Here is a 22369-nt window from a genome sequence, read left to right as displayed (position 1 = left end):
CTGAGATCCTGTTTTGGATGCCTTAATGTAGCGCTGAGGCATTCATTTAAATTGTATTTTTCACAACTGGATCATAAAAGATCCTTAAAATGAACTTTCAGAAGGTCAAATCTGCCACACATGTGTTAGGTTACTAATGTATGGAGTCCAAGACTCTTTTCACGCTCTCCAGCTTTGTACTGATCCCAAACTGCATGCTGCGTTTCAGTGCTGGTAGAAAACTGGGACATCTAGGCTTTAGGTAAATTCATGTGTAATTTCTTTTGTGTGATAAGGGAAGCTTTCAGACTGCTCCAGTAGAGCAGAAATGAAGCACCTGAGTTACACACGTTTTTGTAAGCCATTTTTTTATTTTACCACGGACCTGAAACCTGAGCAGAGAGCACACATCAAATTTACGTACACATTTTTGGGGTACAGAAAATGTCACAGAAAGCCAAATCTGGCCAGTAGAGGGGGTGGGAAGTGATGATTGTGTTGTGGGAAACACGCTGTGAGTGGCTGTGTTTTCTGGTTAGAGAACCAAAGTATCAATGCACCACAGTTCAGGTTGTTTGCACTGAATATTTTCCCTCAGATGCCTGTGAACATCACAGTAAAACCCTGTGTTGACAGTCTGACTCTGGGGCAGGAATTCACAGTGCAAAACACCTCAAATGTAAAAAAAAAACCCCATCTAGTTGCACTCCCAACCGGCCGCATCTTCTTTGGTCTTGGACAGTGAAGCTCTGCCCCTCTTGAAACACAAATGTCAATCAAAGCACCTCTCCAGGCTCATTGCTCCATTGCCCTAGGCTTTCTAAAGCATTTCAAGGGTCAAGTGATACCCTGTACATACTCGAATATTTATGTTTAAAATAGCACTGATGAAATCGTCTCTCACCTGGATATGAGTGGTTCTCTGTTGATTGATAATTCATCCAGAGCTGAGGAGTCCTCTTGTTCAGCCTCATCTTCTTCCTCTTGCAGCTGGCCTTTGAAGCCACTGATGAACTCCTCTAAAGTCACTGTGCCGTCTTTGTCAACATCCAGACGGTTGAATATGCCTTCTGCTTCTTGGGATGGAACTTGAAGCTCCCGGCAAATAATATTGAATTCATTTTTTTCAATCTGGCCTGAATTATCCACATCGTAGGCCTGAAAGAGCAAACTCAGGCGGTTTTGTTGCTCCTTACTCTTTCTCCTTGCTGCTGCCATGGTTTTGCTTTTAATGTCCTCAGTAAAGAGGCTTTAAGAGTGAAGCGTGTTGTAATCAGTTACAGATTATAAAAAAAAATACCCTATAAAAACACCTAGAGCCTGTTGGAGTTTAAAAGGTAATTAAAGTCACATTAAATTCAACATTGCGTCTAATGTTTGGTGAGAATCAGAGATGGTTGGAGGTCAGCTGTAGAAGAGGAGCAGGTAAAACATTTGTCTCCATGTCTATAATAAAATCCCTCTTTTAAAAGGAGAGACTGCAGCTCCAGGACCAGGATCAGACCTCCTGATACCTCTCTTTTATATCCCTCCTCCCTTATCTCTCTTCTTTGAAGACTTGCATTCATTCCTGACAAAAAAAAAGAAAAAAAGAAGGAAAGCATAGGAGTCTCAAAGATGGTGTTTCAAATGCTGTTAAAGCCATTACAGGCAGCAAAGTGGAACAACACCTCCAGGCAGAACTCTTTTTGTAATAGTGTAATTGTGTGACTAAAGCCGGCAGAAGAAAAATACCTTTTTATTTCCTCTCCAAACATGTGAAAAGTGACTGCTCAGTAACATCTTAATGAAATACCAACTCATGCGTTTTCTCATTTGCATTTGTAAAACAGAAGGCCATTTATTGTAAGCATTTATGCATTCTGCAAGTGCTTTTTATTTTCTATCTTCAAATGTTAATGAAAGAGTTCACTATTCTCATACAATACTCAATAGAGCATTTATGGGAAGACAGTCAAGTGATGCTTGGGTGCATCTTGAATGTGGCGGAGATCAGCCAGTAAGTCACTTCACACACAAACAGCAGAGACCCTGCTGTTTGTGTGTGCTTTGCTGTGTGATGGGAAAGTTTGTCTTCTTATTATAGATATACACAGATGCATAATGAACCAAGGTAAAGATGACAACTCCCTGAGCCCGATCAAAACTAGCAAAACAAGTACAGTAATCCTTACAGCTGGATTACACTGAGATAAAATACTCAATGCCATGCAGGCCTCAGGATGTGACGTCACAGCACATCTGTAAACTATCTTCAAACCAACACAGACAACATATACAGATTATTTCAAACACTCTTTTGTTCATCTCTGAAAATAATCCCTCCAGACCTCAGCAGACCTCATTTAGCCCATTAGTGTAATGTCACCAAAAAAATACAAATACAAATGCTTTTTATGCCTATGTAGAGACCAGAGCTGTAGCAGGCAATATGTTTTTAGGTGGTTTAGGGAATAATTTTCTGGCCATTATTCACCATCATAACTCTGGAAGAGACAGGGAGATTGTAAGAAGGTTTAATATTTGGACAGATACTAAATTGAATCTTAGATGTCCACCTTAAAACTGTTGTGATTATGTAGATCTTCTCTGCTGTCGGGTTGATCATTTGCATAAAGCTTCCACTTTTTAGAATTTTTTTAGCATGGTTGCAGTGACATATTTAAGCATTGTCTACTGTCAGTCATCTTCACTGGCCAAGCATGTTAACATAATGATTCTTTCAAAGTCTTCACTACATATGATCTGCTGTTGCTTAGTTACATTTTAGTCTTCGCTATGTTGTCTACATCTGTCCAGTTGTGTGATGATGTTAGTGGATGAGTCCGAGCTGAGGGTACACTTTAACAGAAGTGTTAGCTTCTCTGATCTCTCTCTCAGTGGGGAGCTGGGCACAGCCGTAGAGATGGAGCACCTTCAACCTAAACAGGGAGAAACAATAACAACCCATAAATGTGTGATAATATGTCCATATGTTTTGTGTGTTTTCTGGCACAGTTAAATATTTGGTGTTTGGAGTGGATGCTACTTTTTTTTACAGCTTGTCCTTCCTTTAACTCTTTAATTAGGCTAACACTCCCTTAATCACACCAATAGCAGCTGACCTTTTCTGTTTTGTTGTCTGTTATGTTGCACCCAACAGTTGGTCATTTTCTTCATTGTTGCTCTGTCGGCACAATTTATTTAATGGTCAGGGAAATGTACACTGCATCATAACAATGAGGTACGATGTGTTTGTGGCATGTTTCGTGACTCTTACGAAAGTTCATAAAACTTTCATGCCAGATAAACTTGTCATGGGTAGATGTGTTTCCTTTCGGGTGGTTCAGTCATAACACATTTTTTTTTTTCCACTGGAATGACCCTCAAAATATCCATAGAGCCATGTCAGGGTGTCAGGCTTTCAACAACCAGGATTTTAACTAATACATACATAATGTTTGTGCTGACTTTGATTGTCAGCAGCCAATCAGTCAGGCAGTTTTGTAAAGGAAGCGACCATGCATGACCAAATATTTTACACATTTAAGGAGGAGGCCGAGGTGGTGGAGGGAGTGTGATGGTCAGGGTAAAGGTGAAGCGTGTCAGGGTATAATGTCCATGTTGTGCACCTGAATGAACATGACTGGATGTTACTAATCTGTGAATGAGCCAATCAAAGCATGTTTTAAAACATAGCGAAAAAAAAAAGGGTCCATTACGCTGTGCTATGTGAGTGCTCTACTCTAAACAGTTGAGAGCAGTGACTTTTTTCTGAGTGGCTTGTCTACAGATCCATTTTAAAAGTAGCTAAGGTTAAGAGTCACTGAGGCATTTTCACACATACTCCCTTTGGTGTAGGAATTAAGGCAGCAACAGCGGAGAGCTTTTGACAAGTGAATGTGTGGAGAATTAATAGAAATTCTGTTTGAAAGCGTTGATATAACACCTCAAACTTAACCTTCATTGACACACACTGTTGATAAGTCTAGCTGTGTTTATGAATGTGTATGTGTGTGTGTGTGCGTGTGCGTGTGCATTTACCTCCCGCAGCGCCTGCAAAGCTTCACTATTTTCTCTGAGGTGATGTGGCAGAAACTGAGTTTGACAGTATAAAGGTGTTTGCTGCAGTAATTTGCCAGCAGAGAAACCCTGTGAGACACACACACACACACACACACACACACACACACACACACACACACACACACACACACACACACACACACACACACACACACACACACACACACACACACACACACACACTGCACCATCAAGTATGACACATCACAAATACACAGATCAGTTTGCTGTGTGATATGTGTTGTACCCTCTGTTTCCTGTGCCCGTGGTGCTGAGATCCAGCTGCTGAAGTCTCCTGCAGCCCAGAGCCAAAGACTGAACGCCTGCATCTGTTACAGCCTTACAGCCGCTCACATTAAGCGATCTAACACACATAGCCACACACAGATAAACACACCCTATAGCTGTTAGCTGTGAAGATGCAAAGACCAACTTAACTGAAAACCTAGAAAAGAACAACAAGGGACTTTAAAAAAAAAAAATTCTTCCAGTACCAAATACTTTTGAGTTTTTCTAATGCTTTCAGTGGAAATACCAGACCTACCCTGCTGAAAAGTTACTATTGACTTTACAGGGATAAGACTTGGTCTTTGTGTTGACTATAAATTGCACTGGAAAACTGTGCGTGTGCGTGTACCTGATACAAGGTGTGTATTTGCTGATGCTGTGCAGTGTCATGTCAGTGACTCCGGGACAGGAACTGAAGGTCAAACTCTGAAGTTCGACAGAGTTCTGGAGTAAAATGTCCACTGTAGCGTCATTGACCTGTTGGAGTAAAAACAACCTATCTGTGTTTAAATCTCCAGGTAATAAGGTCTTCATCATACAGACCTGGTGAGACAAGTCAAAGTCACAAAATGTCCAACTCACCACCTGCAGTCCAGTGAGATTGAGTGAAATGAGACATTTCAGGTGTGATGGCATCACTGTGAGACTCTGTACGTTTACTTTTGGCACCAGTCCGATGTTTAGATGCTGAAGGCCTTGACACATCTAAAACAAAAACTACAAATTACACATTCTGGATGTTGTATAAAGCACAATACATGTACAGTTCTAGAGAAGGCATGTTTGAGACCTATTTTGGAAATGGTAAATGGTGCGAGGCACAATACGTACATTTTTAGGCAGTTTAAAACAATATAAAATGTGTTTAATTGCATTTTCAAAATAAAGTACCTTATATACCGTCTGTAGACAGGATGGAGTGAGAAACTGACAGCCAAACACTTCCAATCTGCACAGGCTAACGAGAAAACACACTCACATAAACACAAACAAACAAACAGGCAAGTCCTGCAGCTACAGAAAATGTGTAAATTTGCTGAGAGCAGATATCAGTATTGACAAAAGGAGTAAAAACACAAGTCATCAGGAAGCAAATTAGGATTGTAGAGGTATGACATGGGCCATAAAATATATTATTTTGACTAAAATAATTTAAAAAAAACCACATATAACTAACAAATATAGATGCAACATGATGGAATAATATCAGTCTCAATGAACTTGGTGCATACAAACATTTCTAAAGACAATTCATCAAGGGTTGATGACAAGAAAAAACACCCACAAACACACAACAATGTTCTGTTTCATGCTCCACCCTTATAGGCCTACACTAACATTACATGGTGCATGGATTAATTCAGACATACACAGAAACACAGTAAAGCTGTAATCAGACAACACGGAAGACTTTTGACCTCTCTTTGTGCCTCATGATGAGTTCTTTTAGTGGGACATCAGTGACATGACAGCCGTTCAGGACAACTGATTTTAGTCTCACTCTGCAGACAGATAAATGAACGATTAATTTAAAGATTCATTAGTTATACATTCCCATCCACCCGTGCGTCCGTCTACCATCCATCCATCTATCCAAAAAATGAATGTAAGTCAATGTAATGTCCTTTGAACTGATGGAAACACAACAGTGTGTGTGTACTGACCCTTTGCCACAATAACTCAGACCTCTCACTCCTGTGTCTGATGCTCCACTCCAGCTTACATCCACATTGGTCACATGATCACACAGCTGACCAATCAGACGCAGCATGCAGTCACCATGGAGACCACTACCAGTGCAGCTTGTGACCTTTAGTTCCTGCAATTAACAAATGACATGATAAACATAAAATGTACTCTTCACATACAGCAGCTCAGTGCTGCCCAGTCAGTCTGCATGTGATGCTGGCTGATACATAAACAGTTACAGAGGGACACATTCAATCATAATTTAATGAATAAGGACATCTTTAACAACTGATTTCTGTTAATGAAATACAGTGAAAACAGATTTGACAGCATTTAAGGTTTATATTATGCACTGGGTAATCTGGTTGCTCTCTTTAATACATAAGACGTGTTGCATAAGAGAAAAGTTTCAAAATGTGTTTTAATATAAAGGAATTTTGCCTGTTGTCACTGTAAACAACTGCATTTTTTGAGGCTTTATCATATTCAAAAACTCATGAAAGTTGGTACATGAGTCTCTCCCGGCTAAAAATGTCTTATTTTAGTGGAGTCTTGAGTGGGCGTGGCCAAATGACTCGCTACCACCCCCTAAACAGATGCTTTAACAAACTCCTCCTGTAGATTAAATTTAGTCTGTGCACTCTTAACATGTTTGGAATTAAAAGTTATCAAAATAATTTGTTTTCGTTGATCGGTGTGCCCGTGGCGTGGCGGCCAAAAAGTGACCCAAAAGTAATACTTGTCATCCAAAAAGTGACCCAAAAATGACCTTTGGGTCACATTTTGCTATAGTATGACTTTTTTTTCATAATTTGGACGACATGAGTATGATTAAAAAAAAAAGTCACATTAAAGGGGGGATCGTACCCCAAACCTTCTTGCCTAGGGGCAACAGAGCTCACCACTATGCCTCCAAACTTCTCTGAAGATGCTCTACGTTGTGACAAATCTTTGGCTCACTGCAACCTATAACTCCACTGTCCACAAATATTCATTCAAATGCGACCTAAATTGCCGCAGACATTCTTTGGATAGTAGATATACGTGTTTTCAATGGGGTCTGCAGTGATATTAAATATCTTACTGTAATATGTAGTGTATGAAAAACTTTTTCAATTTCTCCAAACGTTGCAACTTCACTAAAAGTTGAATCACCATCAAAGGTGGAATCTGAACCATTAATATCAACCTTGGTGAAGTCGAATCTTTTACCTGTTGAGTTAACCAGACTGTCAGTTGAGTCACTGGAAGCTCTGAGTGAACTCCGTCAAACACTTTCTCCGCCGTGACTCATTTGTCAGTTGTTGTCCCCCAAAATCCCATTAATATATTTTAATGCGTTTGTATCACTTTTTTTTTTTTTTTTTTTTCATATTTCAGACAACATGCTGAAATAGTATGACAGTGGTCCGTGAAGTTGTTAGAGCAGTTGCCTCACAGCTCAGAGGTAACTGGGTTCGATCCCCACTTGAGGCATATATGTCAGTTCAGAAAAAGGTCATAATCATAAAAAATCATGTCGTGATAAAAAAGTCATTTTTGTATATAGTATAGCCGGGGCGATGCAGATACGTTTGATGTTTCGAAATTGATGTTTAAGGTCAAACGATACTCCAAACCTTACGAAACTTTGCACATGCGTCAGGCACCAACTTTCATGAGTTTTTTTAAGATGTTAAAGCCGCCAAAAAAAGGCAATTTATTTTAAGAAGAATAAGGAACGAGATCGAGAAAAACATTAAAACCGCAAATGGAAATATGCGGACCCTCACGTGCTGCACATCGGGAAGCCGGCGGCCCCGATCCGCTGGACCCCCGACATGCAGCGTGCGAGGGCCCGCATATTACTGCTTGCAGTTTTTATTTATTATTGAAGTGGAAGATCTTTTTTTTTTTTTTTTTTTTTTTTTTTACATAACACTCAAGGCAACACAGTGGTTTATTAATCAGGAAGATGTAACTCTACATCTTCACGCTGTGAAGTCATGTGATGGCTGACATCCAAAAGCTCCTTCTGTGTGATTAACCTTACAGGAAATTGTTGTTTTACAAAGTAACCTCTTGACATGGTATTTTTTTTTACCTCCAGAGTATTTCTACACAGAGAGAAAAAGCTCTCCACCCCACAAGAAGTGACGGAAGGGCCACTGCAGCTGGACAGACACAGACTGCGTGGACGATGTCTGCCCACAAACAGCAACCACTGGTTGGTTAAAGTGGAGTTTTCAATCCTTATGTTTTTCCCTTCAGAAAGAGAAAGTAGGAGCAAAACATAGTTTTTATTAAATATATGAAGGTTGGTTTTTTTTCAATCGGTCAGACCCACAGTTTGTGTTCAGTTAGGAGAGGTCATGAAAGTGCATGTTATCTGGCCTGTGTTTGTGCAGGGCGTGGTACAGTACACTTCACTGGAAATACTTACATCATGAGAACACGCCATGTGCTGCTACTTGAAAAAGTTTAGGACATCCCACATACCTATGTCTAATGTTTAACCTGAACCATAAATAACCAAACAGACCCTGAACTCTGCCGTGCAGCCAAAACATGTCCCTTTTTTTGTCAAGTGAGACGAGTCCTGCAGGCTGACTCACAGAGCGTGTGATCAGTGGCCAGTGTGTACAGACGGCGGCAGACCTGCGCCACTCTGCACAAATCCCTGTGACACACCCGGGACAGGATGGACAGCCACACCTCATCAGGTAAACACAGCCAGTGGTCAATCACAAGGATATCTGCTGGCTGACAAGGTGCAATGACAGCAAAACACAAATATACAATTTAACAGTTAGAAGTTCTCTAGAAAAATGTTTGATAAAAAAACACAGGTATTATCTTCACAAAAAAAAAATCTGTGAAAGTCACAGTGAAGTATCTTTATATCCAACACAAAAACAAATTATTATTAAATTGGTAATGAATGTACACGATAATATGATATATAATAACAAGAAAATGTATAATAATCCAAATTATCATGATCATTTTTGCACGACAGCCTGACATCATTGGCTCCATCTTGTTTGATCAAAATCAATATCTTTTAAAACAAGATGAGAATTTTGTAGTGTAATAAACAAAGTGCAGCTGTCTTACACTGTATTTACAGCCATTGTTGTTCACACCGACATGCTCCGCTGTACCTGTAAACACAAACAAAGAGTCAGGTACTATACTCACATTCTGGTAGGGTACAAAATGTATTAATTCTTAGGGTTTCCAGGATTTACTTGGTTAAAATTTGAGAAAAGTTTATTAGCCCCTCCTCTTTTATTTTTGTCACAATAGTTGAGATTTTCATGAATTAACCCATACAATCTGAACCAAAGTATTACATCGTACACTGAAACTGTGAATTCAACCAAAAACCCTAAAAGCCAAGTTTAACCGTAATAACTTGATTTAAATTGATAAATAACAAATAAACTGATATAAAATAAACAGATTTTTGTCCCCATGTCAGAGGTGAGTCCCTACAATGTGACTGTGAAAATATTTTTTCCCTGACAACGTGATACACACACCGTTTTAAACTCAAATAAAAATCCTCTCTGTCTTATGACTTGCTGCTGAAACGAAGTTTGATGAAGTGTGAAATTAATTTCAAATAAGGGAACAGAAGCCTACTTGTGTTAAATTTGGTCAGAAATAATGAGTCATATATCATAAATGACTTTGCTGTTTTTGTTTTTTCAATAGTATTTTTTTTTATGTCTATTGGTAAGTATGTCATTTTAGCGTTAAACTTACCCCTGACGGGTCTGGGGTCATCGTGATGAAGTGTGTGTGTCTCCTCTGAAAGTTGCAGGGTTGTGTGTGTATCCCTGTATCCCTGCGTGTCTTTCATTCTGTTGTCTGGTCTCTTTCTGTGTTGAGGGGAGTTAATTTTCTTTGTGTATTTCATTGGTGCTTGATTGCTGCCGGAGATAGAGGGTGAGGTTCACTTTGACACAATGGTACAGTACATCGTCAGACACTATAGGTCACTCATGCTTGTACTTTGAAAAACTAATCCGATGTCCAGTGTTACATTTTTTTTAAAGTAGGGCACAGAATTGTTTTTTCTACTAAGAATAAAATTCAAACCACTAAAAAAAAAAAAAAAAAAAATCAATGTTCATGTGATTACTTAATTTGTTACCTTGTTAATATTCCTCCAGACGATGAAATGCTTGAATTTTCACAGAGTGTCCGGGCACCTCGAGCTTCAGTTCTCCTCTTTTGACCTTTGGCTGTTCTCTGGTGACCCTTCCTGTCTGGGTGACGTCTTATCTTCTTTTGCAGTGAACCTGACCACAGACACAAACAGATGACACAACTGTCTACTTGATCCCTTTTGCCTCAGGATGGCCTAAATTAGAAAACGTCTTCTTGGAACCCCTCAACACATGTTGTGTTAGGTATATGATTTACAGTTCATGTTAATTGATATATTTTTGAGTAGTTCCTGAGAGGGAAGATTTTTGCTTCCCAGAAATATCAAAACAGAGAGAAGTTAGGTTAGGTTAGGTTAGGTTAGGTAGTTACTTTATTAATCCCCAAGGGGACATTTTTTTTTCACAATGAGTTACACAATGATTGATGAATTTGCTAAGCAAAAAGGTTGTGGTCTTATCCTGTCATGTAACTTATTTTCACAATCTTTCAGAGTCCTGACTCCTGGACATTCATGTGGGGCAGTGGTACAACATTCAACTTCACAGTGATGAACATATATGATATTCAATACCTGTGTTAGCGGTAAGAGTGGCACTCTCCTCCATAGGGGGAAAGTCACCAGGTTTGGTCCTCAGGATCTCTGTAGGTGTGTTAACAACTTTATCCCCTGCAGTTCCCTGCTTAAAATCCCCATGTTTCTTGCTGTTGAGGTCCAAATGTGCAGCACTTTGAGGATTATTCTTCTGACACAAACGCCTGCTTCCGTTTGCAGGTGTTTTGTTCACAGTCAAATTGTCACAATATTCCGTCTCTCCATGTCCCCTCATTTTTGTCCCATTTCTATTGTATTTTGATATTTTACTGGTGACTGGTGACTTTTCTGCATGTGTAACCCTTTTGTGTCCTTGGTTGTTAATCTCAAGATCTGCGATGTGAGCAATCACCTCAAAGAAAGATGCAGGTACAAATCCTGCAGTTTCTTCAGATGTTTTCCTCTCTTTCTCAGGTGACTGTGTGAAGCATGCCGATTTGATATGTTGCCTTTGTGTTATTCTGAGGTGATGCAACTGATCCACACACAGTTGGTACTGCTCATATATTGTCAAATTTGATGGTAGTTTTAAATGACAAGTAGAACTAGGGTGTGCACTTTTTGCCATCTGCACAGGTATTGTCTCTCGCTCACTGTGGCTTGTTTTGTTTTGTGCGTGAACAACCAAATCTAAGTGGGATTCTTGTTCTTCGTGCATCTTTACACAATATTGCTCTATCCTGTCATCCTCTATTTTCTCCTTTTTGTTGTCTTCCATTTCCTCAGCCGCTTTCCTCACTTCCTTTTGATTTTCTGGCACTCCTTTTGACTGAGCTCCAGCTGTTTTAGGAATCATGTCGGTAAAATCGTTGCTTTTAAGTAACGGTTTTAAGGTACTCACAGCTCCAAACACTGTGCTCATTTTATGGATGGCGGTGCTCCCGGATGATGTGGATTCTTTGATCAACTGTTTTTCATCATCTGATGCAAGCGTTTGATTTGTGCTGCTCAAGGATACGTCTGTGTTGAGCCTTTGATTAGACACTTGTAGTCTGCTTGTGATGCAGTTGTTTTGGCTGGGAGTTTGCTTTTTGGTGGTGAGTTGTGGCTCCATATTTTTCATATTTTCAGTTTCCCCATTCTGAGGCCAAGTTTCCTCATCTTTCGCAGGTGAGAAGGAGAAGGGAAAGTGGCGATCATATGGAAAGGGAAGTCGACAGAAGTAATTGTAGTTTGAGGATTCGCGTTGCCAAACCTTCTCCAAACTCCCTCTTCCTTCAAAAACCTCATTACCACCTGCAGCACAGGAAACTGGGTCATAGTATTTAGCTGCGGGTGGATGTTCAGGTGATCTTTTTTCTGTTCCTCTGTGTTTGACATCAGTCTGTATCAAACTGTCAGCTCTGCAAAATTCATGGCAAACTTCTGAACCGCTACGAATGAAACTGTCCGCCAAGTCCAACACACGCCTCAGTTTCTGCCGCTCACTGAAAAGAGAGTCACTGAGAAGATGGAGGCTCAGCTCCTGACTGATGCTCTGCCTACAATTCCCAGCATCCTCCGGGAGATCAGAAGCAGCACTTCTTGTTCTTGTGATAGGAAGTGTCTCCATAGCTGCATCTGTCTGTGACTGTGGCTCATGTTTTTCAGATTTATCCATTATGTTTATGGCATTTGACCTAACTGTACACACCTCCAGGGAAATGATGGTCAGACTGTGCACACTTAAGACAACACTGTCCTGTCCTGTTGATAAGCAGCAACAAACAACTGTTTATATTGATTCACTACACACAACGCAATAAATACAGGCACATATCCTTGTGTTAGATTTTGTCTGTTTATGAGCAGAAATAAGTGTCACATGAAACTGAATTATAATCAATCATATTTGATTTAACATTTGTAATTTCACTGTTGAATTTGAACTTTTGAATTGAAATAATATCACAGAAAATGTGAATCTAAATTGATTTCTTTGAGACCAAATCTCCATAAACTTGAAAGTGAATGTAATATTATGAAATTTCTTTGCTCTGAAACTGTTGGATCCACACAGAAAATCAAACTCTCTATATTTCCATTTTCAGTTCTCGCAATCAATTTCACGCTTTGAAATTCAGCTTCAGTTTGTGTCTCACACATCTGGGTCTTTTAGGAAGAGCAATCAAGAGCAAATTCACAACTCATTTTTATCCAACTAGCACCATATGTATCCATGAAGGGGAGCTCCTCCCAAGTGCCCTACTGTCTGCCTGTGCCATCGGCCAATTTTTCATTGTGGTGCTGTAGATCAAAGAGAGAGAGAGATTAATTGTGTGCAAGGATCAAATACAGATTCAGATGATGTTTCAATTGAATTCAATTTTAGAACATTAAATTCAGTTTAAATTGTATTGAAATTCAGTTTCAAACTATACATTAAATTTCCAATTATGATTTAGGTTTTTAAAGCAATTATAGGATTCAAATTGAGTTTCTGGTGATACATATTTCTGCCTAAAACAACAGTTACAGTTTAATTCAGTTTAGGAAAATAAATCACTCTTACCTAGAAGCTTTCCTGACTTCTGTTTGTCTCAGGACAGTTCCAGTAGCTACAGAAGGTATTGTAGCACCTACAATATTTCTTTGGGTAAATGTATACAAACACATTTCTAATCTAATGGAGAAAAGTCCTGACAATGAAGGTTTGAACACTCCCTGTCTTCCAGAAATCTTTGTGTTGCTCCCACAAATGTCACCATAGCGACGACAACAAAAACTGTAGTAACTCATTTCCACCACAGGAGAGAGGCAAAGCTTAAAGAAAGCATGAAAAGTGGTGAGAAATGTTTGGTCTAAATGGTTGATTGAAAATGTGAGAACATCAAAATAATCGTCACAAGGACCATAGTTCAATATATATTCATTAGGGAGCTTTATTGTGGCAGTATTAACATATAAAACAATCCATGTTTTCTTTTATAACATACAAACATTCAAAATTTTCACTTCACAAAGTTCATAAGGCTTGGTTGTCCCAGAAGAGAGGGGGTCATTAGGGACTATTTCCCCCTTCTTTTTTTTTTCTGATTCTTCACAAATTAAATCTCCCAGAGTTTCTTATTAAAAGACTAAATGACAAAAAAAAGACTAACCAATAAAACAACAAAACAAGTTTGACTAACAAATAAAAACAACATAGGGACCGTGCAAGAGAATTTGCTACTATACATGCCCACACAACACTGAATTAATATACAGTTCATTTTCCTCTTGTGATGTGATGTCCAGTAGTTTTGCATATAGTAGACCTGAGTTCAAATATTTAAAATCTTAAATAAATTAATTAAAAACAGTAATTGTGTATAAGTTTGAAATAGTTTGAATACCAGTTTTTGGGAAAGCACTTTTGTTTATTTTATAGTATTGATTAAAGACAGGTAATTCAATTTAAGGTTTGTAAATACTTGACTCATGTCAGGAACTGCTGAATTAGCATCAGGCTAATACCTCAGAGGTGACATCAACTGCTGTGTGATCTCGATGTTGGTTTTTTTTAATGTTTTTTTTTATTATCACAGTTTTATTTATAGGCAACAAACGTTCAGTCCATCTATTTGCTGTTTGTCAAACACAGGAACTCGAGTTCAGTAGCTCAAAATAAGAGCTAAATCTCAAAGTGGTTAAATTCCCCTTTGAAAGCTGTTAAAATAATAAATGAGCTCCAAACTAATATAACGCTACAGTTATATACGGCCAGTGCCAAGTCTGTTTTAATCACAGAACCAAAAGGCCTTTTAGTTGTTTGCAATAAGAGGTTTGAAAGGTTTACTTTCCACTTGGTAACGCCTATAATATTCAATAGATAGTGTGATTATAACTGTTTTCCTTTCTTAAAATAAAAAAAAAAAAAAAATGAATGAACCCCAACCCCGCCTATGATATACAGCAGCGAACATGCTGGCGTGCTGTGTTAGCAATGAGGTTAGGTGTTAGCACTGGCATTTAGCATCTGGCTTTAAATGATTTACAAACACGCAGCCAAAGCACGATGAAGCTAAATAGTCAACAAATTTAGAGTTGGTTTTTAGAAGATTTTAAAACGACCATTTCCAAGTCATCCACTTCTTGCGGCATACTGAGACATATTTCGACCGGCTCACCCGATGGGAAGCTGACAAGAATTAGCAACCACGTGTGTCCAGTCTTGTCAAGTCAGAGGTTAAAAATGCAGCCCAAAACTCAGTTTGTTTTTTTTTTAAAGCAGTTTAAACTGCTACGATGCCAAATTGTGTTTGACTCAAGTCTTTTCTCCTTTTAGTAAAAACACAGAGAACATGCATTGATCTACAATGGTCGAGACAGCCAAGCCTATATCCAGATCGCTTTACACGGACAAGACACACAGAGGGAAGAAAGGAAAGAAATCTGTACCCACACTGGGTTTTCTTTTGCCACAGCTATAAACATTGTATTTACAGATGAGGGCATGCAATTTGCATTGAGAGGTCAGCAAAGAGAGCAGAGAGTTTGGTTGGAGGAGGATGGAGCACAGAAGTAAAGGAACTATGTCTGTAGAGCTGTGTACATAAAACCTTTACAGAGTCTTTTTTTGAAAATTTTAAATCTACAGTGACTCGCCCGAGAAGGTCCGTGCGTGAAAGGAACAGTTACAAATGAAGACAGGATGGATCCCCTTCTGCTACTTAGCATGGGATGATGGTGGTCATTTAGCAGAGCATACATCAGCTCCATCCATCTCAGAATCTGTTATGCAAACATTGTCATTATAGTGGTTTGGCCCTTTGCTTGGTTTCACCATTGAAACTCAGTGCATGTGCTGTAATAGGAAAATAAATGCTTTGTCCCAAATAAGTGTTTTTGTTGTTACTGCATATTTGCTATATGCATAAAGCTTCTTAATGCATAAAGTCTACAGAGTTACATTACAACACGGCTGATATATGAGGCAGCAAAGAGGAGAATATGAGGGCTTTGATGGTAATGTGCACTGCAGTGGCTTCTGTAGCAGCCAACTCACATTGAGTATGGAGAGTGACTTCCGAAAATAAACTTTAAAGCATTACTTCAGTTCTTCACAATACTGTGTGAAAGCTTTGATAGAGAGATTGGCTGAAGTAAACTCCAGCAGTAGGCATGTTCAGCCGTGAGGGCCGAACTGCAATTAATTGGCTCTCAACAGTTACAGCTTTTTGTGTTATATTTTTCTATTAAAATGACATGGATACATACATGAGTTGAGTTAAATTAGGTTACAACAACCCAGACAGTCTGCGGCCATATTTATGTCTGGCTTCACTTACAGTGTTCGGATATTCAGAATAGCATAATAACAAGACGTGTGACTGTTCTGGTTATAATTATGCTGTGATTAGATGCATTTTTAAATGTTTTTAGTATTTTTTGACACATTATTTTGAACATAAAATGCTATTGCCCTTTCCTGAGAAGTTGATCCAAATCAAACTACATTTTGAACAGAACTTTATTATTATAATTTTTTGAAATACCTGTTTTTGATTTTATCTGAAGTCATTTCTCATCTCTGTACCTCTCTGTGCTCCTGTTCATTCAGACCACTATACTATAACTAACAGGCACCGTCTATAGGCTGAACAAGCAACATACTGATGGCTCCATGTATTGAAAAGACACTTTTCTTATCAGGGCAACATAAGTCTTGGTTTTGTTTCATACTCAGTCATAGTGCTCAATCATATTAACTGTATTAAAAACAGTAGCACACTCTCATAGCATTAGGTCAAAATCTACAGTTCATTTTGTGTCTATTATTGTACTATCTTTTATTCTGTTTTTGCCTCGATATTATTGAAATTTGATTCTGTAGTCCTCAGGATACCTCCACTATGTACGTGGGTATTGGGACATCAGCCATATCACCAGTGACTGTCCATGAACACAGCCCTAAACATACTCAAACCAGAAACCATTAAATATCCACCCCATCTATAACATAATACCTCTGTCATGTTGGTCAACACATCACTTGTCCCTTTATTTTTCATCTACCTAGTTGGAGCATGCATACCTGTTCCTCTGTTCATTTTGGCTGAGCCATCCTATCTCCTCAATTTCACCCTGAAACATACAATAGAGACCCAACCATACTAGCACACTATCAACGAACAACTGACCAACCTCAAGTCCAAAATCATGGTTATTTTTACCACACAGTAACTTTTCCTGACAAGCCTGTGCAACATTTTCTTCCCTTGAATTCTTCTCTATACATCTTCAGTCAAAACTGTCTTTGATGTTGAAAGATGCCCTAATGGCATTAACCGATGAGCTAACATTTAGGTCAGAAGACATTTAGAAGTTCAACAAAACACACGTGTTAACATCACAAACAGGCTGAAGTTCCTCTCCTGCCTTCCTCCGGTTTCCAAAATGACATCACATAATCTGAAACAGCTGTAATCTGTGTTCTGTGTAAAAGATTTGTGCTATAACCTCTGTAGGAAAAAACCCAGGGTGCTACCAAGTCAACAAATGTTGACGGTAGTCTTAAAAAATAGTTAAAATTTCTCAACACCCATCACCCTTAAAGACTTCAATAAATTTGCTTTTTTTTGTAATCTTTTGTAAACTCTTAATTTGAAAATAAGATCAAAGTAGATCCTCTGACTGAAAAATTCCTGAAAGATCTGGATCACATAAAAATGTACAAAACGTTAAAAACAACTTTTATGATTGGTATTAATTATCAATATCTCTCTTTTGTTTTTTAAATATATATAATGTACCTCTGACTGTGGCTATTGTTGCATTCAAATCAGTCGTTTCTCTTTCTGTTCCCACCCACTCCGTCATGACTGACAGGCTCTGTGACCAATCAGGCGCTCTGCTCTGAGGATGAGAACCAATCAGAATGGTTTGTGATACTTACTAAAGAGTCTCTGCATCAACTTGTCAGCATCAGGAGCGAACAGGCCATTTACGTTTTGGGACTTTTTTTTCCATCCATGACTTCCTTAATTTATTATTTTCCTTCCACAAGGTCTTCCTTGAACACAGTGTCTCGTCCTCTTTCTTTTCTGTTTATCACTGTCAGAAGTGTCTGTCTTAACAAGTGATCGGATCTTATGATTAAAATTGTATTTCTCCATTATCTTTTTTTCTTTTCTTCTTTCCTTCAAGACATCTGCCAAAATGGTGAAACACTTCTACTTTTTTCAGTGTAATTTAGTTGGAAACTATGTTGTTCAAAGAGGCACCTCACTGTGGGAACACTGCCAGTAAATCCATCTGACTTCCCTTTTTAATGAAACATAATTTTGTGAGCCACAATACGTGATACATTGCAGCTTTGCATAATAAAATGCACTTGCTATTAAACAAGTGAAATCATTTCATCCCATTGGCAGACTTTAACCTCAAGAGACAGGCTACAGTTATTAAGACTGAATATAAGATTAAACCACATGTTAAGACTGACATTTGGGCTTATCTGTTTCCGCTGCAGTGACTCCTTAGTCTCCTTTTCCGTCCTTCTTTTCCTCTTCAGTCTGACCACAGGTTCTCCATGGCCATGCTGATCTTACACAGGATCCAACGTCGCAGTGGGCAGTAATACTCGTAGTGAAACTGCTCAAACTCCGGCGTCTGGCGGATCTCGTGGAGGAATGACACATCGATGTCTGACTCCAGCAGCAGCAGCAGTGTGGGCACAGTGACAAGCAGGACACCCATTACCACGGCAACAAAGCGGGCAACGCTCAGCACACATGCGTTGACTCTCTCATTGGACGACAGCAGGCGGAGGCTGCTGGTTAGAACGCCGCTCATTCGACTTCTCGCAGCCAGTCGGGTGCGTTCGTAGGCCCGGTCTCGCTCCCTCTCAGCCTCCAGCTGGGCCTGAATGTCGGGGTCAGCGTGGAGCTCCCTCAACAGCCTGGCGGGGCTCTGGACCGGAGAGGAGAAGAGCAAGTCGACGCCTCCCTGACTGTCGTCCACCGGGGTGGGAAGCATGCTGGCACAGGGGCTGGAGAATAGAGGGATGATAGTCAAACACATTTAGAAAACACATTTTATTACATACTCAATAGAACAAGAACCTAAAAGAAGGAACATTTCTCAAAGGTGATGTCAGACCAGGGCTCAGCAACACCGACAACTTTCAAATAAGATAAATGCTTAAAAATACATGTGGCTGTAAAGATTTTGTGTCTTGAAAATGGCAACGCGAGCTTTGTCAAGTGAAACATCTGGGTGTGATGCTGGAAAGGAGAACAGTTTTGTTTGCACAAGAAAAGTGCCTAGAAAAATCCAAAGCATGCAATTAGCCAGAGGCGCAGTCCCATAGGGAAACAATGGATTTGCATGTTTTGTTCAGCTGGCAACAGAGGTGTGCACATTACTGCAAGTGCCTCTTACACTGTTTCCAGTTTTAAAATTAAGTTTTTATTTGCTGGATGAACAATTGTAAGCGACTTTGAGGACTACTTTCCTTGTTAAACTACACACACTTGTCATACTGCATATTCATATAAAAGCCCTGGGTCTACTGACACTTTTCACACACGTTGTTTTCCCAGGGTTAAATGCTCAGGGCTGTATGATTCACACTGCACTTCTAGGTGGTCTGGGTTAAATGTCTGTAACTAATGTTTACAAACTAGACTTACGTACATACTTGACCTCAGCCCTGTTCCACATTGGCATCTTCTAGGCACCTGTTTAGTTGATTTCCGGGGGGGTGAAACCCTGCTAACAAACCTGAGGCTAAAGTCGGGGTCAGGCCACTTTGGAATGTGTCACGAATGTGGCAATGAGAAAGCTTTCTGTGATCCAGGCTGAGTGCGGTGTGAAAAGCGCAGTAATTTCTTGTTAGAAAACAGGGACTCAGTGGCAGCCCCAGGTAGTGGCTTGGAGTTGCTATAGCAACACCAAGATGCGGCTTTTGTTGTGACATATTCAACATAGTTTTGGAAAATCATTAATTTTTTTTTACTTTTAACAGGTAAAGAGCGCTTCAGGTTACAGGTTAAAGCTGCTTTGGATTGTTTATTATAAAACTCTACAGACCTGTAGGAGAGTTCTGATATGGTGAGGGTGCCGTTGGCCTCGTCCTCTTCCTCCAATTCATTTTCAGCTTTGGGCGATTGAGCCCGGAGACTTGAGGTTTCCATGGGAACACGGGGAGGCTGCAGGTCATTGTCCAAAGCAGAGTTTCCTCCTTCAATACTTTGTTGCTCTGTGTTGACAGCTGCTGCTGAAGGTTTGTGAGGAGACAAGGGGACAGAGTCCTTCACAGCAACAACACCTGCTGAGGGAAAAATACAGAAAGACACAGGAACATGTTTTAAATTTTACATCGTACAAGGAGAATAATCCATTAACTTGAGAATATAGACCTAATAGTTTGACTGGAAGGCTGTCAGTTTATTAACAACAATAATAACACTAATAATATTAAGAAAAATATTAATAATAACTCTACTGCTAATCATAATTATAATAATACATTTGCAAAATAGGAAACTTCACAAATATCAAATGTACATGTATTTTTGCAACATATAATTTTTTTTTTTTTTTGGTATGATTAGTTACTTAATATCTGTTGTGTGTTCCAGTGGACAACAGTGTCCATGTTCACAGTATGAATGTGTATTTGTATGCAACCGGGGCAAAGGGCCCTCTTCGCAGTGCTTTTTATGTTGCAGTTGAACACCGTAAACCACAAGATGTCGCTCTTGTATTATTACTCAAGGATAGAGGAAAATCATGTGAAAAATGAAAAGGTAACAATCCAAAAATTAAAATACATACACAACCTTGCTTGAACCCTGAGGGCAGTGATACAATTTGTTGACATCAAACTGGCTGCATTTAAGTGTTCTCATCTGCTTGGCTTCAAGTGCATGGACGTCATTGCGTTTGGCCTACGAATGCCAGTAGGGACAATAACAACACAGGTTGTTATTCAGTTTGTGACGATAATGATGATGATGGTGAACTTCATTAAGATGTTTGATGAAAATGTTCGTCATTGTATTTCTGCATGCTGATTTCAATTTATAGCTCCATTAAAATAAAATAATGAATAGTGAACATTATTCCTGCTGATGTGACGTAGCCTGAAAACAGAGCAGCTGTGTGCTGCTTCACTCTTAGGTGTTGACTTAATGATGAGTTTTGGAGACATAATTGATGCCTCGATGCACAAAATGAATCTGAATGTGGTATGTGTGTGTGTGTGCGTGCGTGTTAAAAATAAGCCCAGCTGTCTTCCTGCTGTGGATTTAATAGGAGCTGCGGAGTAAATGTCCAGTGACGTATGACTCAGCTAGTCAACACCTCTAATCCAGACTATCTCATGATCACACACAGTTATGTAGAAAAACACAACCACCGTAGATCGTTAATCATACATCGACAGAAAGTTCACAGTCCATGGTTGAAAAACAAAGGTTCATATATCAAATAAAATCACAGATGTTTGTTTGCTACAAACTCACAGCACTCGATTTTATCAAGAAACATAAAATCAGACACAGGAACTCAAGGCCAAAGTGACTAATCAGTTACCATGCCAACTGATTCAAATAGGAATTGAGAGAAATTAAAGAAGAAAGAAAAGAGGGAGAGTGAAGGAGTGAAAAGCCTAAGGAGCGAGTGGTGACAGCTACCATGGAAACAGTCAGCAAAAAGCCAACAAGTGTGTGAACTCAGGGAGGGAAAAGATGGCGGTATTATAGTTACTTGAAAAACATGGAAACAGGATCAGAATAAAAACAGCACAGAGCCGAGGAAGCTGGAAGTAGAATGATGAAAATAGACATGAAAGTTCAACATTGAAACATTACTGGATGCGGGTTTCGTAAAATATTTCACCAGACTTTTCCAGAAATAGAATCAATTGATCATAATTCATCTTCTCACAGTGCACAGTGCACACAGTAGTACGATACCAGACTGTAACAGATTACAGATTTATTAGATGTAAAAATATATGAATCAGAGGAGATTTTCACACTTGGGTCTCAAGTCTTATTCATTAATGACGGGTGTTATGATGTGTTAAATTAGCTGTATTACTATGATGAAAAAGAAGACTTGATTATGTGATGCATAATATCGATGGTACAGTATGTAGACTTGTGCAGCTGATCCACCATTAATTCACTTTATATGTGTCTTTAACTGACTATAATTTGCAAGTGAAATACCAACTGATGATGCTGCACAGAAAGCTGACTAAAATGACTTTATCAGTGTATGAAAATGGTAGGATTAATATTTGCTTAGTGAAAACTATGTGGGAAGCAATGTTCAGTTTTAATATGACTTAACCAGAAGGAGAAAAAGGTTATTTTGCCGAGTCAGAAGTAAGAGATCCTGAGTTTTAACTTTTAATCCCTTCACCCCTGGAGGTCCCTTTACTGACACCAGGCCGTACGTGTAATGAATGAAGCAGTGAAGATGTGGACAAAATGAAATATTAGTAATGTTCTGACCGAATACCTCAAAATCGACATTGCAATGATATTTTAAGGATGCTATTGACAAAACTGAGATTTTTGATACGTAATCGTCAGTAATGTGGATACAATAACTAAGTGGGTAAAGGTAAATAAGACAACAGGTAGAACTGTCTGAAAGTTATGTCACTTTCCTGTAATGCAG

At 39.1% G+C, this 22369-nt stretch overlaps 2 protein-coding genes across 6 annotated transcripts in view; both read right to left on the bottom strand.

Moving 5' to 3' along the window:
* Window positions 1–1796: 1796 nt before the first annotated feature.
* Window positions 1797–12534, bottom strand: LOC138621367 (uncharacterized). Its single transcript, XM_069699355.1, has 14 exons — window positions 10751–12534; window positions 10163–10310; window positions 9772–9938; window positions 9118–9164; window positions 8616–8763; window positions 8105–8265; window positions 5997–6151; window positions 5751–5834; window positions 5224–5290; window positions 4915–5037; window positions 4682–4809; window positions 4292–4408; window positions 4003–4110; window positions 1797–2900 (listed from the first exon to the last, which is right to left on the bottom strand). The coding sequence occupies exons 1-14, from the start codon at window positions 12369–12371 to the stop codon at window positions 2792–2794; spliced, it is 3183 nt and encodes a 1060-aa protein (XP_069555456.1). The 5' UTR covers window positions 12372–12534; the 3' UTR covers window positions 1797–2791.
* A 1073-nt stretch (window positions 12535–13607) lies between these two features.
* Window positions 13608–22369, bottom strand: part of frmd3 (FERM domain containing 3) — a 59721-nt gene continuing 50959 nt past the window's right edge. For 4 of the 5 annotated variants that reach the window (XM_069699474.1, XM_069699478.1, XM_069699476.1 and 1 more), the window contains 2 exons: window positions 19766–20006; window positions 13608–18722 (listed from right to left, as the gene is read on the bottom strand). In XM_069699474.1, coding sequence (XP_069555575.1) covers window positions 18242–18722; window positions 19766–20006 — 722 coding nt within the window. In that variant the 3' untranslated portion in view covers window positions 13608–18241. The remainder of the gene's footprint in view (window positions 18723–19765; window positions 20007–22369) is intronic. The other variant, XM_069699477.1, reaches the window with a different exon arrangement.

This window comes from Brachyistius frenatus, unplaced genomic scaffold (genome assembly GCF_029030835.1).
Source record: "Brachyistius frenatus isolate BFR_SWC_R1_liver_20210118 unplaced genomic scaffold, ASM2903083v1 Contig_30, whole genome shotgun sequence".
Taxonomy (NCBI): domain Eukaryota; kingdom Metazoa; phylum Chordata; class Actinopteri; family Embiotocidae; genus Brachyistius; species Brachyistius frenatus.
This window is presented reverse-complemented; position numbering and strand designations above follow the sequence as displayed.

Coding starts and splice junctions, on each gene's coding strand:
- LOC138621367 (XM_069699355.1), bottom strand. CDS start 12,371: ATGGATAAATCTGAAAAACATGAGCCACAGTCACAGACAGATGCAGCT. Junction 8,764..9,117: donor ACAATGGCTGTAAATACAGT/GTAAGACAGCTG, acceptor GCACCTTGTCAG/CCAGCAGATATCCTTGTGAT. Junction 4,810..4,914: donor ATCTCACTGGACTGCAGGTG/GTGAGTTGGACA, acceptor TTACTCCAACAG/GTCAATGACGCTACAGTGGA.